General features: G+C 45.6%; 2 protein-coding genes across 2 annotated transcripts; one reads left to right on the plus strand and one right to left on the minus strand.

The window, feature by feature from the left end:
- The first annotated feature begins 990 nt into the window (after positions 1-990).
- GUITHDRAFT_162485 (hypothetical protein) lies at positions 991-2,149 on the plus strand. Its single transcript, XM_005835329.1, has 11 exons — positions 991-1,034; positions 1,078-1,101; positions 1,149-1,301; positions 1,349-1,401; positions 1,447-1,504; positions 1,556-1,644; positions 1,694-1,756; positions 1,803-1,880; positions 1,924-1,955; positions 1,999-2,047; positions 2,090-2,149. The coding sequence occupies exons 3-11, from the start codon at positions 1,188-1,190 to the stop codon at positions 2,136-2,138; spliced, it is 585 nt and encodes a 194-aa protein (XP_005835386.1). The 5' UTR covers positions 991-1,034; positions 1,078-1,101; positions 1,149-1,187; the 3' UTR covers positions 2,139-2,149.
- A 38-nt stretch (positions 2,150-2,187) lies between these two features.
- Positions 2,188-16,253, minus strand: GUITHDRAFT_68780 (hypothetical protein; the record flags this gene model as incomplete). Its single annotated transcript, XM_005835330.1, has 11 exons — positions 2,188-5,229; positions 5,280-5,327; positions 5,385-8,276; positions 8,328-9,648; positions 9,702-9,935; positions 9,984-10,095; positions 10,172-11,081; positions 11,139-14,234; positions 14,287-14,342; positions 14,393-14,438; positions 14,487-16,253. 11 exons carry the CDS (start codon positions 16,251-16,253, stop codon positions 2,188-2,190), a joined length of 13,524 nt encoding a protein of 4,507 aa, XP_005835387.1.
- Positions 16,254-16,975: the final 722 nt, after the last annotated feature.

The raw sequence follows: 16,975 nt of genomic DNA on the forward strand, positions 1-16,975 counted from the left end.
CCTCCCTCCCTCCCCTCCCTCCCTCCCTCCCTCCGCCTCGCCTCCCTCCCTCCCTCCCTCCCTCCCTCCCTCCTTCCCCCTCTCCCTCCCTCATATTGTGGACCTTCCATCAAACGCCCGACACTATGCCGCACATTACTTAGAAGGGGTACTTTTACCTAACAGGGAGGGGGTAGTGCGGCATAGACGACCAGGGGTGTAGCTTTGTCGGCAATGCCGCAAGCAAAGGGAGTGCTGCTTGCGTTGGTTATGGTGCTCGTGGGGAGGAGGGAGGTGGAAGGAGGGCAGGGAGGAACGCTGTCTGCAGGCTACTATCATACCTGCGGGATCTTGGCCAACGGGACAGGCCTGTGCTGGGGTGACAACTCGGCTAACCAGTCAGTCGTCCCGAAACAGTAAGAAACCATGCGTTGACAGACTTCTACTGGGAGTTGGAGGGTTATCGACTTGTCCAATCCTTTTGACTGTCAAGCAGGTTTGTACGATTTCAAATAGCAAGCAATTACTCGAAGATGAACAATACGTGGAGCATTTTATACGACTTCCAAAAAGATGAAAAACTTTGCTTAGAAAATCAGAATACATCGAACGACTTGTGTCTTTTCAACATGTCTAACCCCAACATTGGTATTTGCACAATTTATTTGCATAACTGTAGTGAAGGGTTTTGAGGATGATGATTCATACATCCCAGGTTTTTGGTTCAAGAATGAAAGCCAACTGGTTTGGAAAAACATCACGGGGTGGAAAAGTTTAGCAGCAGGATATTCTCACACGTGTGGCATCACCGATGAAGATACAATCCTGTGAGAACAGTTACTGACAGCTTCAATATGGAATGATTGACCCAAACTAGATGTTGGGGTCAGGGGAAGAATCAGCAATCACTATTACCGCAATGGATCGTGTCCATGCACGAAAACCTCCAAGTAAAACTTTCATCACTCAATGCAGAGAGTCTGATGAGTTTCAAGTGGAAGGCAATTTCATGCGGAACGTCGCACACATGTGCCATCCTGAAGAACGGATCAGCAGTGAGTGCGGCTACTGGATATCAAAGGGTTGAGATTGGTGCAGGCGTGCTGGGGATCGAACGTCGAGGTGAGGGAGTCGAAGTTGCTTCTTGAGGAGTGAAAGATCGACTCAAGGGTCAAATCTCCATCCCCCCGCAAGTTGCAGCATGGGAGATGATTGATTGCGGTTACGCGCACACATGCGGGATAGACGTCAACGGCAGCGCCTACTGCTGGGGGTGGGACGGCATCACGCCTGGACGGCTGATCCCTTTCGGGCAGACAAAGGTAAGCCTCGATGAGCGTCAGGCTCTGGCTGAGCTCATGCCGCGGAGGTTCCGAGCGACATCTCATCATGGCGAAGTATCGCGGCAGGGTTTGTTCACTCGTGAGCTGCCTCATCCTCAGCTGCTTCCTCTGATGTCCGATAAAGTTGTGGCGTAGCTTCAAATGGGGAAGGGAGATGTTGGGGCTCGAATGGAAACGATCAGGAAAGATCTCTATCTTCAGTCAGTCAACCACAGAATAAGCTTGATCCGCAGATCTCCATGCCTTCTTATCTGGAATCTGCAGCTTCGCAAGAAGCTAATGTGAACATGTCGATGCATTTTGCGATCCAAGAGCCTTCAAGGTTTGTGAAGCCCTACAGCTCGCATGGTGAAGTGACAGGGTTCGAGCAGATGGGAGTCAATAACAGCTTCGTATTTCCATTCTTGTGGGCTCACAGTGAACAAAACCATTATGTGATCCTTTGCAAACTCCTTCTCTCCTGCTAATGTCAAGTGGAAGATGCTGGGGAAGCAACGATGCTAGACAGAATGATGTTCCGTCAGTTGTGAATGCCCAGTACTTGTCAGTGACCAGCGGGTATCACTTGTCTTGTCTAGAGTGTGGACTTGACCGTTGGCAGATATGTGCACAACTGTGCGATGAACGCTTCAGGTAGTTGTGTTCCTACGGGGATAAGCTCGCTCATGATGAGCAGGCCAAGCTCTTTGCTGGGGGCCAAGGCCGAATGCTATCAAGAATTACTGGTGCTGGTGAGCCCTTGCAGCCCGAACTGAAGGCTGTGTTAGGTATGTAGGGCAAACAACGGTGCCTCAGCGAGGAGCTTTCAAGATATGAAACAGATGTAAATAGAAATTTATATAGATCGAAATTAAAGGAAATTTGCTTAGATCACTACGTCCATGAGAAGCGCGACACCAGCCTGGATCCACTTGCTTGGCTTCTGCTTCGTCTTGAGGCCAGCAAGGAACACAAACGTGTCCTTTCCTCCTCCTGCTCCACGGATTTGAGTCTTGAAGACAGGGCACTGATAAACTCCCGTCTCGACCTTGTCCGCAGGCACTGCCTTGATGAGAACAACAGGCATCTTTGCGAAAAGCTCCTTAGGACGACTGTCTTCGATTGTTCCTGTCTTCTCGTCCCACCTGGCACCTTCCATGATGAGGCCATTCACGTACGCGCCTTCCTTGTTAAAACCGGGGATCTGTGAAGGCTCCATGAAGCGCGTCACCTCAGTTTGATTCACCGTGCGATCTAATGCCCATTCGTTTCTTCGCGCTGTCGTCTGCATCACAGCAGTGAGGAACGACTGCGGGCTGAACAAGCCAGATATCCAGGTGCACTTGGGCAGGCCAAGCTCGCCCGTCCATACATCTAGCTGCTTCTGCCGATCGAGCAGGTTGATCAACCACGACGAGTATGGTCTCTTCGAAGGGTATGCGATGTTCTCCCAGCTCTCAGGTACCTTGTTCTCGGCCAAAGAGGTCATGAGCTTCTCCATCTTGTCAGTGATCTGAAGATCTCCCTTCAAACCCTGATCCAGCTCTATCAACGAGCGACGAATTTCAGTCGTCAAGATGACCATTCGTTCTATTTCTTGCAAGAACACGTTCACGTATGGCGTGCGCTCTTCAATGCGCTCAAGAATATCCACCATGACGAACTGGTCTGGCAGCTTCTCGAGTGTATCATCCAATGCTGCCTTTGCCTTGTCCTGCAACGTCATCCCCCCACCACCAGCTGCACTTCTGGGCATCAGCTCTACGATGGACTGGAACATCGCCTCAGCTTGAGAAAACCTGAAGCCGATCTCTGCGTTAGGGTGCATGCCGTAAGCGATGGGACTCTCTTGCGGCATCACCTCCTGCACGTATTCGATCGTTTGTTTGGTGTTGAGCGTGTTGGACGGAGTCGTGAAACCCGGGTAGATCTGGAAGCCATCCAAGAGCTCTGGAGTGAGGTAGGACTCGAGGTACGAGCTGACAAGCCGACGATCAAAGTTATTTGTTACGTGTCCACCGTACATGATTTCTCCGAAGATGTATCGCAAGTCAGCCCATGGAATCTTGGTATTTGCCTCGAGGTAGTTGACGCAGACTTGCGCGCAGCTGATGAGATCGCCCATGTTGAAAGGATACAACACGTTCCATCCTTGTGGGCCGAACTTTCTCCTTTCAAGAATGATGGCATGGAAGAAGCACGTCATGAATGTGATGCTGCGCAGTTCACCAACCTTGGAGCATTGTTCATAGAATGCATCATCAAACGGAAGCAGAGCCTTGAGGAGGTTAGGCTTCAACCCTTCTGGGGGTTCGTTCGTCAACTTGATACAAACTTGAAGAATGTTGATAGGTAGCATAGCAGCTTCGGCAGATAAAAAGAGCCTGAAATCCTGATGAGCACTAGATAAATCATCACATCGCTTCTCAAGCCAGCCGGCTGTCCATCTTGGTGTCAGGTGAATATTCTGCAAAAATCCCCATCCACCATTCTTGTAAGCTGTCTCGACAATCTTCTCTGCAACAGGCTCTTGTCCTTGTCCCAGGGAAACAAGTCCGAAATTACCAGCATCATATGAGATCCCGTACTTCTTTCCTATCTCTTCTGTGTCCTTCACAGGGTCGACACCAGGAGACAAAATGAAGAAGATCGGCGTGTCTGGCGCAGCATCCTCGAACGATCTTGGGAGACTGAAAGGAACAGAAGTGACGTACTTTTCTCCCATCTCCTTCCTCACAAACGTTGACAAGGCCTCTCCCATCCTGTCTGTGCGGAGGCAGCGAATGATCAACAGCTTCGGGAACTCAGCGAGCTTCTTCCAGTCTCCCGGTAGTCCGGCGTCTTCGGGCCTCTCGAGCTCATACCACTCCCTGAATCGCTTTGCGGACGAGACCATCTCCTCCGGCAACGATGCAAAGTTGACTGGTTCGGTGATATCCTGAAGAGCCGCAATAGCTCCCCAGGCAGCATCGTCTAACCATTCCTTCAATGGATTGTCCGAAGACAAGTTCTTAGGTGCTCGAATCAAGAATTCAAACATTCGTTGATCCAGCTCACCCTTCCTTGCCAGCACACGGAAGCAAAGTTGAGCAGCAAAGATGAGCTTGTGCCTTTCAAACAAGCCTTGGGAAATATACTGGAAGACTGTATAGCAAGACTTGTCTATCAGACGTTCAACTCTTGATTTCAGTTGAGCAGGAGTCATCGTGGTTCCCTCCTCCGGCTGATCCGGCGGAGTCTCTCCTTCCTCATAAATGTCTGCGTTGTCCATTCCTTTCTTAAACATCGTGACGAAATTTGCCATGGAAAATCTGTACATGTGCGACAAAACCCAAAGTTGATCGACCAGGAAGTACATTAGTGCACCTCGAATGGCAACTGCTCTGTAACTTTCCATTGCCGTGGCAATCTCCTGCTCCGTGATCTTGCCTAATTCTTGCTTCTGTTTGATCTCAGTCGAAGTGATTTTGGTTTGTTCGAGGCCTTCAATGAGTGCAATATCCTCCAAAATATCACCCTGCGAATTGCTCAAGCTGTAAAGCAAATCATCTTCTAACTGCTTCAGCTTGATGTTGAAGCCATTCTGATCTTCTACCAACTGCGCTTTCTGCGCACCCAAATCTGGCCTTTCTTTCTCAACGACTTTGTTCAGCAGCTGCTCTTCAAGACCATCGAGAGTGATCATGAAATTGATCAAACTGGTTTGAGCAGCAATTTCTGGTTTGTAATGCGGATTGCTCAGCTTCGTTTGCAAGAACAGCCTGAAGTTCTCGTCGTATTCAACTTCCTTATCTCCAAGTTTGATGACAAGCGCTCTTCCCCTTCGAATCACAGCACGCATCATGACAGGTTCAAGCACGGCATCGATGGACTCAGAGACATTCTCGATCATGATTGGTTCTCCATTGCTCATTGCAAGCTCAATAAACTGGAAACCAGAGTCAGTGTGATCACAAATCTAGAACAATTCAAACTTACATTGATATATTTGTCTTGAGTCTGTTGAACAACTTTCATTTCTTTCACCTCAATCTTTGTCTCTGTCACATTTCCTTCCTCATCAGTGGCAGCTGGAACTTCGACCTCCTTAGTGTACTTGTTCTTAATCCACTTGATTCCTTGCAACTGAGGATCAATCATGAGAGGCCATCTTTGACAATTTGTCATGATGGCGCCGTTTTGCGTTGAGACAGTATCGGTCGGGAGGCCTTCACTATTCCAGATAGCAACGGTTGCAGAATCACAAAGCATGTCGAGAGGTTGAATGCCTTCGGTCATCGGGATCTGCTTCTCGATCATGTCTGTGATCCAAAGAGTATTGACGAGCTTCTCTCTGAAAGCAAGATTGAAAGCTCCAATGTAAGAAACAAAAGCAGAGGCAATCATCACATCTCCGACGTAGTTGCGCTCCTGGACTCCAAACCTCTCAATAGACTGCGACCATCTGACCTTCTCGTCAGCCAAGCCGTTCACCAACCTGTCTGCCATGTTTGCCTTGTTCTGCGTCTTTTCTGCTGCTGCGATGGCCTCATTCTTTTCTTGTGTTGCTTCTTCGAATTGTCTTGTAAGGTCAGCAAGCTTCTCTTCCAGCTCAGCAACTTGCTTTCGAACAGCTGCAAGTTTGGTGTTGGCCTCTTCTAAACGCTGGTTGGCTTCATTCAGCAACTTTCGTTTTGGTTCGACGTACTGATAAATTCGGAAATACTTGCAGATGTTAATAACCCAGGAGGTCATCCCAGCAGCAGCCTGCGACTTGGCTTGCATTGTTGCAGTATTGAAGTAAGGTTTGTTTATAACATTATTTTCACACCACGTGCAAGCAATCTCAGGGGTGTTGTCCTTGTCAAAGTTGATCAAAGAATTCAAGAATTGATCAACGTTGCCCATCATCTTCTTGGCAGCATTCCAGCTCAAGTCCTTCGGGATCTTTCCACCTCCCATCAATACCATGACAGCACTTGTGACATCATCGACTCCAGCTGGAGGGGAGGACAACGCTTTCAATTCTGTCAACGACTTCTTGTCCAACGTGTTCAAAGCTGCCTCTGCCTCCTGGATAACGGGCTCAGCCGCTGCCAGATCTTTATCGCACTCAGCCTGAAATGCCATAACCTCTTCTGCAATCTTGCTGCATTTCTCCTCTTCGATGGCAGCAGCAGCTTTTTGCTCCTCCGCAACCGCGGTCTCCTGACCAACAATAACTATGAGCTCATCGGTAGCTGCTTTCTTTGCTTCAACAACTGCCATGTCTTTCACCAAATTCTCCTGGAGCTCGGCTACCTGCTCGGCAGCACTATTCATCTTCTCAAGTCCGTTCTCTAGACGCTCACGAAGAACTTTGATGCCTTCCTTCTTTGCTGCTAACATGCTTTTGTACAAGGAAATTAGGTCTAAGAATGATTTTGGGGTTGTATAATTGTATCTTCTCTCCGCATCGAAGAATTCAAGAGAGCAATTCTCGACAGAACGATGGACATGCGCCATGTGTAATGCAACGTTGTTTTGAAGCCCTTCCTCAGATGTGATCGCCTCAACCTCCTTAATGAATCTATTTGCCACTTTCATGAGGGCTTCTTGAGACCAACCCATGAAGTAGTCATAAACAGTGTCATTTACCAAGGCAGGAAATTGTCGAGCGCGAATGCGGAAGGAGTCACCGACAGGGCTGAAGCACAGGACCATATGAAGGTTCTTTCTCACCTTCTCGATGAAGAAATCCCAACAATTCTCAGCTGTGTCTATTAATCCTGCCTGTTTGACTTCACCTCGCACAGCGTTGGCACAGTTGTCCTTTTCTTCTTTCGGCATCAGGTCTGCAATATTGCCCGAAGCCAAGAAGTCATTTATGAGAACCATGAATTTCTCGTTCACGATCTGTCCATCTGTTAGGATGAAAGCCATCCCGATTCCCTTCACACCAGACTTAATGTACAACCCCATCAAATTCTCCTTGAAATCAGCCATTCCATATGAAGAGGTGACAGTTATCTGATATGACTCGTAACCAACAATAAAGGCAGAAAGTCTTGCAAGACTTTGTTTGCCGCTTCCACCTACCCCAACGAGTAAGGCATTTCCTCTAGGCAATTCAATAACTCGTGTAATTCTGCAGACATGCTCCACAGCTTGTTCGAACATAACAAGATTCATCACTGCATTGCTTTCGTTGTATTCCCTCAATCGATCTTCCACAATTCCACAAAGCTTGTCAATGTCACTGATGTTTGCATATGGCCTATCAGAATCGTCTACTCCAGGTACAGCGAACGTGGTGAAGTAGTTTGGCCTTTCCATCAACTTCTCCTGATTTAATTCGGACCAATACTTTTTGTTGGTGTCATTAAGTATCTGCTTAAATTTGTCCACATCATCTTCAGCGATCATTCGATCGAGGAAAACTCTCTCACATTCATGGTACCACAAGCGAGCAAGAAGAACTCCTGAGCCGCAAGTCTGAGGCCTGGAACGACAAACTCCTTGCATGACGTTTGCCAACTCACGGAGATTGAAGAGATAATGAAACTTCACGGCAGTAGGTAGGAAGATCTTTGAAACCTGCGTGTACAAATCTATTGTTGCTTGCACAGTATTTTCAGCCCACTTTAGCACCTCGGGAGCAAAACCATTGCTAAGATGCCCTTTAAGAATAGCAGAGTAGATGCTCATAAGAACTTCGTTCGAAGGCATCATTACAGAAAAGGTCATATACGATCGTTGCAACCTGGGATCGATGACAAAGGAACCGGCAGTTGGATTCATGCATGAGAGGAATTGCACTTTTTGGATTTCTTTTGGTTGCAACTTGATCCTATCGTACCATGCAGCATAGTCGAAGGCCTGTCTGAGCAGAGCTATCGGTTGCTGTGTTCCATACTTGTCCACCACAGGCATGTTCAGGTCATCAATGAAGTAAATTAGCCGTTTCGATCCTGGTGGACCAAACACTCTGCCAGTCTTCTTTTCCAAAATACTTTCCTGCATACCATGTCAGCATAAAATCAATCGAACAAATGAGAATTCACGAACCATTGCCATTTGTGCAATCATGGAGTCAGTAAAGGAATTGAAGTTGATTCCTAAGGTGAGGAATTGTTCGGAATCAATGTTTCGCAATTTATCTTTCATGATTGTTGTCTTGCCCGTTCCTGCACTACCAACAAAACATACAGGCCTCCTATACGGAACAACCAAATCAAGAATAGCTGTGATGCGTTGAGTTTGCAAAGTATTGACATAGATGTTTCCGAACACGATTCCTGGTTGATGCACATAGGCAGCAATCCTGTCATTCCAATGCTGCCAGCAGTTGTTCTCCATGTCGACAACGTAATCAAAGATAGATCCTTCTTCTGGAAATGGACATTTAGTGAATTCAGTGCGAAACCACTTGTTGAACTGTTCCTTGTAATCTCCAGATTTGTCATGCGTGAGAGCACCACCAGCTCCCCACATGAGTGCATAGATGAACACTTGCTCAATGAGCTTCAATCCATCTTCAGGTCCTAGCTGCTTCTGATGTTGAGCAAACGATTCACCATTTCCAAGAACTCCTTCAAGGATATAGCATGTTGTCATCGCTGCATTAATCTTCGGCAGCGGACATATCATCCTGAAGTTACGGAAAACAAAATTGATGGTCTTTTCCATGTATTCCTCAAAGAGCTTAGTTAGGGTTGTACGTTCACCTTCAAGCTCTCGGTTCTGAACCCAGGAAGCAATGTATGGTGCCCACCCGACATCTGTGTCGTTGAGAAAAATCACTCCACCACGAGAAACGGTCGCGGGTGAAGCCTCGCGCATGTTTTCGATCTCCAAGAGCAACCTCATTGGCGGCGTAAGGGGAATCCTTTCATTACTTGCCAGCGTCAGGGTCTTGTTATCGTCCATAACAGTGTTCATCGACTCAATCCATTCAGCATCGATGTCTCCGTCCAAAACAATCCATTCATGTTTAACAGTTGTAGTGTTGGCTAAATCACGGAAAATCTGGGAAATCAAACCATCCTTCCATTCTCTGGTGGCTGGATGAATGTAACCATACAGTTCATTTCTGGTTACTGACTTGGGATTCAAATAGTTCATTGTACTCTTCTCCCCAAAGATATTCTGAGCCTTGGACAAAGTCTTCAACATCTCTGACTTACCGCAACCTGCTGGACCAAGCACAAAAACTGACCAACGGACGACCAAGATTTCACGTAATTGCGTGCACTTCAGAATAAAAATGTCCTCTGGTTGCAATCGCAACAAAGTGGCAGCCTCTGCCAACTTTGCTTCGAAGTCAAGGTCCCTATTTCTTGGCACCAAGTCGAGAGAACGAGGAAACAAATCGTTGAGCATACCCATGCTGCAAATCTCTTGTCAGAAGGCAATCATGTTCAGATATGATCATATACTCACAAAATTCCAACGTCATCCGCCACAAGCTTTCCCAGATTAAAATCACGGAGAGCCCTCAGAAGCACTTTGTCCTCTGTATTCTCACGGTCCAATCTTCGTAATCCACCAGCAACAGCAAGTGTCGTCTTTACAGCCCTCAATTTCCAATCATAGTGACGCTGGGCTGACAGCAAGGCCTCACTCAACCGGTACAAGATCATAAACTTTCGCGCTAAGACCTTTCCTTCCGCATACCTGAAATAAAGATATCAATACCAATTTGTAAGCCTTCAGTATGCATACCCTTCTGACATCAGCATAATTTCTGCGATGAGATCCATATCCGGAGTAACCATTGCACAGGGACGAAACAACGCTTTTACACTTTCTGGTAATTCAGTTCTACCCGCATAACCTGCAGCAAAAAAAACGTGAATAAGATTCGCAAAATCATCCAACGGAGAAAAGAAAAGAAAGACAAGTAAACCTACCGGGATTCATAGTAATGAATCCGCAACAGAAAGGCTCATGATTCAAGGGGATGTCATCGTCCTCGAAGATAAATCGACGTTTCTTTGCGCGAATAGCATCTAGGATGCATTTGTATTGTGTGCTCGTCACGGAGAGAACGGAAATGTCGATCCGATTGAACTCGTCAAAGCAACCCCAAGCCCCTGCTTGTGCTAGCCCTTTGAAGATCTGGCCCATGCTCTTATAGTCCATCTGATCCGAGCAATTGAACACGTACACCATAATACCCAGAGCTCGTCCAAGATCTTTGGTTGTCTCTGTTTTTCCAGTTCCAGCGGGTCCTGCAGGAGCACCTCCGAGAATGAGTCGCATAGCCTGGGTCAGAGTGATATAACAGCGGTCAGTAAGTGGTGTGACGACAAGACATCCACAATTGCCAATGTACTCATAGCCAAAGAAACACTCGTAGTCGCAGATATTGATCTTTCCCAAATGAGTCTTTTCATCTAAGCTGAATTTGAGCTGGGACATCCACAGGAAGCATTGATTGTTTTCTGCCTTTGTTTCGATCAGTTCCAGTACCACATCACGAGCGTGCACATCGACTGTGACAATCATGACAATCTTCTTGCGATCATTCGAGCTGAGTTCGCCCAGGATCAGAGTGACAAAGGAAGTCAACTGCTCGATTTGTTTGCCGCTATACTCGCGCATGGCCTGCTCGTTTCCTTCTTCCATCTGTTCAAAAGTGAAATCCACTTCTTCGCGGTAAGCTATACGCGAACACGTTCCAGCAATCATCGCGCACCAATCAAAGACGAATTCTGTCTTCGGCTTTTCTTCATATACACCGACTGCCTCCACGAGAATATGCTTCAGGCATTCATGTGTATGGACAGTCAAATTGAACAACCATGTCTCAACCGGACCCTAGCGAAAGAATCTGTTAGACTCAAGAGAAACGCGAAACAAAACAAAGATCTTTACCTCGCACGTGAAGGGAGCATGAAATGTGACATATTCCTTTTCTCCTGAATACATTCCAATTGAATCCTTCGTTGGATGACCATCTCCATCCTTCTTGAACTCCAGAGTTGAGATGTTGTCGAAGCATTTCGGCAAATGCTTGAGTATCAGCTGCGGATTGCTTCCCTTGCTCAGAATATCCAACAAATCTGCTGATGCAACAAAGTAGAACCTGGGATATGCGAGCCTTTTTGTCTCCAGATAATCTGCGAGCGCTTTCTCGCACTTTTCTAATCCAGCAAGCATAAGTTCGATCTTTTCTAATCGTCCATCGACATTGCAAGAATCTACCGCATTGGTTACATTTGCTGCTTCTTTCATGAGATCCTTGAATTCTACATCTACGCTGTCAAAGCGCTTTGAGTCTTCAGGCAGTTGTACCCTGATATCTGCCGATCCAACAAAAATACTCTGCAGATTTTGCCATTTCTTTTGAACCTCAGTCCAGGCCTGAATAACACTATCAACATTACCAATTTTGCGCTGCCAATTCGAGACGATCTCAAGGAATGAAGCATTGTTCTGAACATACTTGCTCCCTTGAAGATTTCCAAGCTGTACTACGCTATCTTCGAGACACTCCATTACACTTTCGTCAATTCTCAAGAGGTACATTTCTCCATCTGGTTGCAAATCAAAGCTGAAGCTCTGAACCTTCCAAGTATCTTCAATTTTCTTGAGCTGTTTTTCAATCGTCAATTCTTTCTGAGCTTTATCTACAATTTCCATGACATCATCTTCGAATTGATGGAGTTTAAGAGCAAGCAGAGCTCCCAAGCTGAAGTTTTCATCCATCACAAATGAGACGCCGGTTGTCTTCATCAACTGCTTCCAATGCCTTTCGCGCATAGCAGGATGGTGCAGCTCCTCAACCAGAGGTAGCGATGTCTGCATGTTCTTCACAGTATCCTCCAAACCCTTGTATCCTGGCCAGTTCTTTAAATTCTTGTTCATCCCTTTCACATGCTTTGCAAGAGTCTTGCATGCTTCACTGAGGTACTCTACATCAATTTCATCCCATCTCGTCTTCTTCCACAGATTGAATGTGTCAACTATCATCGAAATCATGTCCCACAATTCCTTCAACATTCGTGCTTCCTTCTCGCACTGCATGGCCTCTCTATACTCGATGACATAAAGCTCAAACAACTCCTGCAGCTCATTCAATCTCTTTGCATCAGTGATAAGCTCTCGCACACTTCCCAACTGATTCTTTTCATCTCTCGGTCCATGATGAACACGATCAATTGTAGCGTACGAAATGTCGTATTGTTCTGTGAAAGTGAAAGGCATCTCTTTCTTGAAGTATGCAAAGAACTCCGCAACACGCTCCTCGAATTCTTTGGACTTCTTCTTTAGTTTTTCTGCTTCTGCTGTTTGAGCTTTGCTGTGCTTCTCTTTGGTAACTACAGCTTTCTTCTTCAGCTTATCCCATGCCTGAGGTACATGATCCAAGGCTTCAAGAACAGGTTCTTCCACTGTAATGTTGTACTTCTTTAGCAATGAACAAGTCTGTCTCAAAGGCTCAAACATGTTGTCGATGGCCTCGGTTCTTCGACGAATTTGAGTGAGAAAATTCATCACTTCAAGCAAAGAGTCTTGATCACTGACTTCCATGTCTAATTTCTGATCTGTTGATTCAACGAATGAGGATACATCTTGCACCGAGGTGATTACTCTGTTTAGAAGAAACTCCAAGAATTTATACGACCACTTGGAGATAAGTGTTGTCAATGAATTCTTGACAGGGCGAGCATCAATTTTGAGCCATCCGACAATTTTGGTAGCAGGAAGCTCCCTTACTTGGTCTTCAAGACTCTTGTACTTGATGATCTGCTCCTCAAAAGCTTCCAACGATGGAGATGATGCACCTTCGGCAAATTTCTGCCATTTATGGAACTCTGGAGGATCTTCGCCATTCAAGAACAGATTGAAAACTTCGTTGATGTCATGCCTCCACAAGAAAGAAAACTTTTCAAATTCTTGACGAAAGTCTTCACAATCTTTTTCGCTAATTGCAAGGTTTCTACTCACTTGACTGGTTACAAGACGAATAGAACCATTCTCATGCATATCCGCAAGATAGTCGCCATCCTCTTCTGGTGTGTCAATACGAGCTACTAGTGTGGAAATATTGATAAACTGATTCAGCCATCCAGTGACCATATGTCTGATTCCCTTTCCACTTGCCTGAGATACCATTGGAGGCTCAAAATTCACACTTTTCCCAACCAGCTTCATGTTGACTTCAATAAGAGGAGCCAGTTCCTGATTTGCAATTTCCTCTTTGTCCATCTGATTTCGCAGGTATTGCGCAGATTTGACAATTGCAACAACCAACCCTTCAATGATGATGTCATTCACGTAATCAACATAGGCAAGCCATTCCGGCTTGCTCCGTGCAATTGCAATAACTTTGTTCGATGCATCCAAGTGCTTGTGAAGCTCTTCGCCACCTTTCTCAATAGTTTTCTCCCTATTCTTCATAAGGGTGAAGTGAATTTGTTGAAACTCGTCCACAGTGTAGGTCTTTCCAGCTTTCCTATCCATCATAACATTTTCAGACCATGTATTTAGAACAGATTGGGTTGATGCCACGTTGCTCTTAATATCGGTCAAAATAGCCTTGGTCTCTTTTACCAATGACATTGCCTGAGTGATGAAATCCGAGATCTGGTTGCTTTTCCAATTGAGATGTTTTATACCTTTAAGAAGAACTTTGTCGATCCCATCAAGCTTCTGCTGGATCAACGGCCTCTCAACATCAAGAACCGTGTCAAGGATTGAGTTATAAATGTTGACAATCAAATCAAGATTTCCAGTCTGTTGACGATAAGTTTCCGCCATAGAATATATCGTCATTGCAGATTGAGGGACCTCCAAGCCCAACAACAAGAAATATTTGGTTTCACGGAGAAGACAGACTAAGGCAGGATCAAAGTTGACGTACACCCAAGATGTGTTCGGATCACGTCTCAAAAGAGACTGCTTCAGTTTCTCAGCAGAAGTGTTTTCAATCTCCAAAGCCCATTCTTCTCGGTGTTGGCGTTCGTATTCCTGTTGAAACTATTATCCTGGATTCAAACAATGTGCCAGAAAAAAATCTCACCTGGAGACTATTCAAGATAGCAGAGTAGGCACGAATGCACTCTTTTCCTTCCTCGCCTGGCATAGCGAGCTTAGCGAGAGGAAATTATTCAAACTCGATCACTTACTATCAAGTATTGACTTGTTCATAGCCTTTAGTCGATTCATCGGTTCCTGTTGAAGGAATCGTAAGGGCAAACAACAGCCAGACATCAAAAATACCTGAACTCTCTCCATCAATCCTCGCACCCACGTCACCGCTCCGGCTCTTGGAGGAGCATTATCATTGATAGGAGGGTTGTCCTTGAACATGACAAATATCTCCTGAACTTGTTTTAGATCCATGGCGTAGGCATTCAACAGATCTGCATTCTTCTTTTCAAGGTCTGCCTGTATGATTTCCCTTTCCAACAAACCCTCAAAGCTGTCTAACAACTTGAACCTCATTAGAACTGTCACGCTGTCATCGAAAGCCTGTGTGATGACTGAAGCAAGCCTCCTCTCAAGTTCATTGATCTGGCAGCGAAAAGTGTAAAAGTCATCATCAAACTGCTTGGACTCAACGTCCATGATATCATATTTTGCTTCAATAAATACTTTGATAGACTGAAGGAAATCAACGTGAGTCTGTCGAACGCTGGTCGTCAACATTTTTCCTTTAGTTCCACCAATTTCAACACCACGATCACCGCCTAGCTTGTTAAATTGCAAAATGGTCTGCATCAGATCCAAAACATCGTGGCAACGTTCGAGGAATGAATCTAATCGTGAAAAAAGAGCTGAGTTCTGAAATCTCCATGGATTTGAAGGACATTCTATGTTTGCTTTGCTCTTGTAGTCGAAGTATGCGCTTTTAAATGCAACCCCAACCTTCAAGCACAGCTTTAGATTATCAACAGCGTCTTGAGGTTCTTCAATATTCTCGAAAAGAGTCGCACCAGATACAAAGTTGCAGGCTTGTGAGATCAAAGTGTTACATAATTCTCTCAAAATGACAACAAAACGAGCTGGCGTATTGTAAAATTTTGAATTCTTCCATATCAAAAGAAGTGTATGCATGGTCGGTTTGAAATGTGGAATTAAATCTTGGAATTGTTCAGCTCCAAGCATGTTGACATATTTGACCATCGGCTCCAAGTACACAAGATTATCGTTTGCCTCCATCCTTGCCTGTGCTACTTCTTTGCACAATCGATTGAACGCGGGAAAATAGGTGCTTTTGGTGACCTCCAGGACCTTGACAACTTTCCTAATCTTTTCACCAACAAGTTGATTGTGCAAAGAGTTCAAATTCTCTGCCTTGTTTTTCCAAAATTCTAGTTCGACTTCTGGTCCAGGATTTCCTTGCTTGAGCGCACTTTCAGGATCCATCTTCAGAATATTCTTGATTTGCTTGGTCCACATGACAACTGCAGATTCCAGAACATGAATTCTATCTTTGTCCCTTCCAGCTGCATCCATCAGCGCTGCACCATGATTTGGTGGTAAAGGCAAAAGGGTTTTCCCCTGCGTGTTGCCGATAGTGATGTACGTTTGCGCGAGAAAGCGATGAATACTTTCGGTCACCTCTTTCGTGATCACTTCTGGCCAGCCTTCTTGGTTCCTTGGGTTAGTCAAAAGAGGAAAATAAACTTCTTGCGAGATAGCCAAGAATTGCTCAAGTGGCTGCCCAACAAATTCACAGAAACTCATATCTTGAACAAAGTTTTCCTTGGAAACGGATCCATTGCTCTTCAACAAATAGATCGCCTTTGTTTTGAAATTTTGAGGCGGAGAAGCTGTCACAACGCATTGATCTTTCGATTGCAAGTATATCCAAAGCAATTTCTCTGAGGGATCATCGAAAAAGCCATTGAGCAGCTTTACACCTTTTTCATCGTCCTTGATTCGCTGAGCGATTTCGAGTTTACAGGGAAGCAGCGTGGAAGTCTGTTCGCTGATGTAATCGATTCGGGGATCAGAGGGCTTCGAATGTGACTCGTCTCCCATCGCCGAATATTTGCTTCAGGGTTCAGCTTCTTTCTGCTGTGCCTTTAGTAGTTCCTCCTCGCAATGCCTTCGATCCTTAAGCTCGGGATCAACTCGAATTCTTCCTCCCTGATTCTTGCATTCCACCGCGTCCAACCGCCGCCGCCCCTTCCGCCGTTTGTATCACTGAAAAGGGGTGGCGCCAAGCAGTCCTATGCTGCTAGACTTGTGTACGGGTGGTTTTATGTACAAACGCACTATGAGAGTTGGGGTACAGTGCAGAGGTAATATCAAACGACTGCCTCTGAGAGGGGTGGGGTCCACCTCAAGATTGACTAGCTGGCTCACTTTGAGGAAATTCCTACATATGATTCGAGCTAAATCATTCCAGGTGTCTTTTTGTCTTCAAAACAAAGATCGCGAGGTGAGCTTGCGAAAACTCTTTGCATTTTTTTAGTCAAGATGTACTTTGATACAAATGGGTGGGTCCGTAATTGAGAAAAGGTGGGGTTGTTCAAGGCGATCTGGTACAAAGCATGGGATAAAACTGTTTGATCTTTTTGAAAATCAAATTTCAAGAAAACACGCGGAAATTATCCAAGAAATGGAAACTAGCAATTGTATATTTCAAAATAAAAACAAAGTTTGAAAATTGACAAGGAAAAGACGACAAACTTCGTCATTATCAAAAGCATCCGGTGCAGCTACTGCTTGATGCAGGCACCTGTGGCACTTGTCGCAGT

The sequence above is a fragment of the Guillardia theta genome, assembly GCF_000315625.1.
Source record: "Guillardia theta CCMP2712 unplaced genomic scaffold GUITHscaffold_22, whole genome shotgun sequence".
NCBI classification, from domain to species: domain Eukaryota; class Cryptophyceae; order Pyrenomonadales; family Geminigeraceae; genus Guillardia; species Guillardia theta.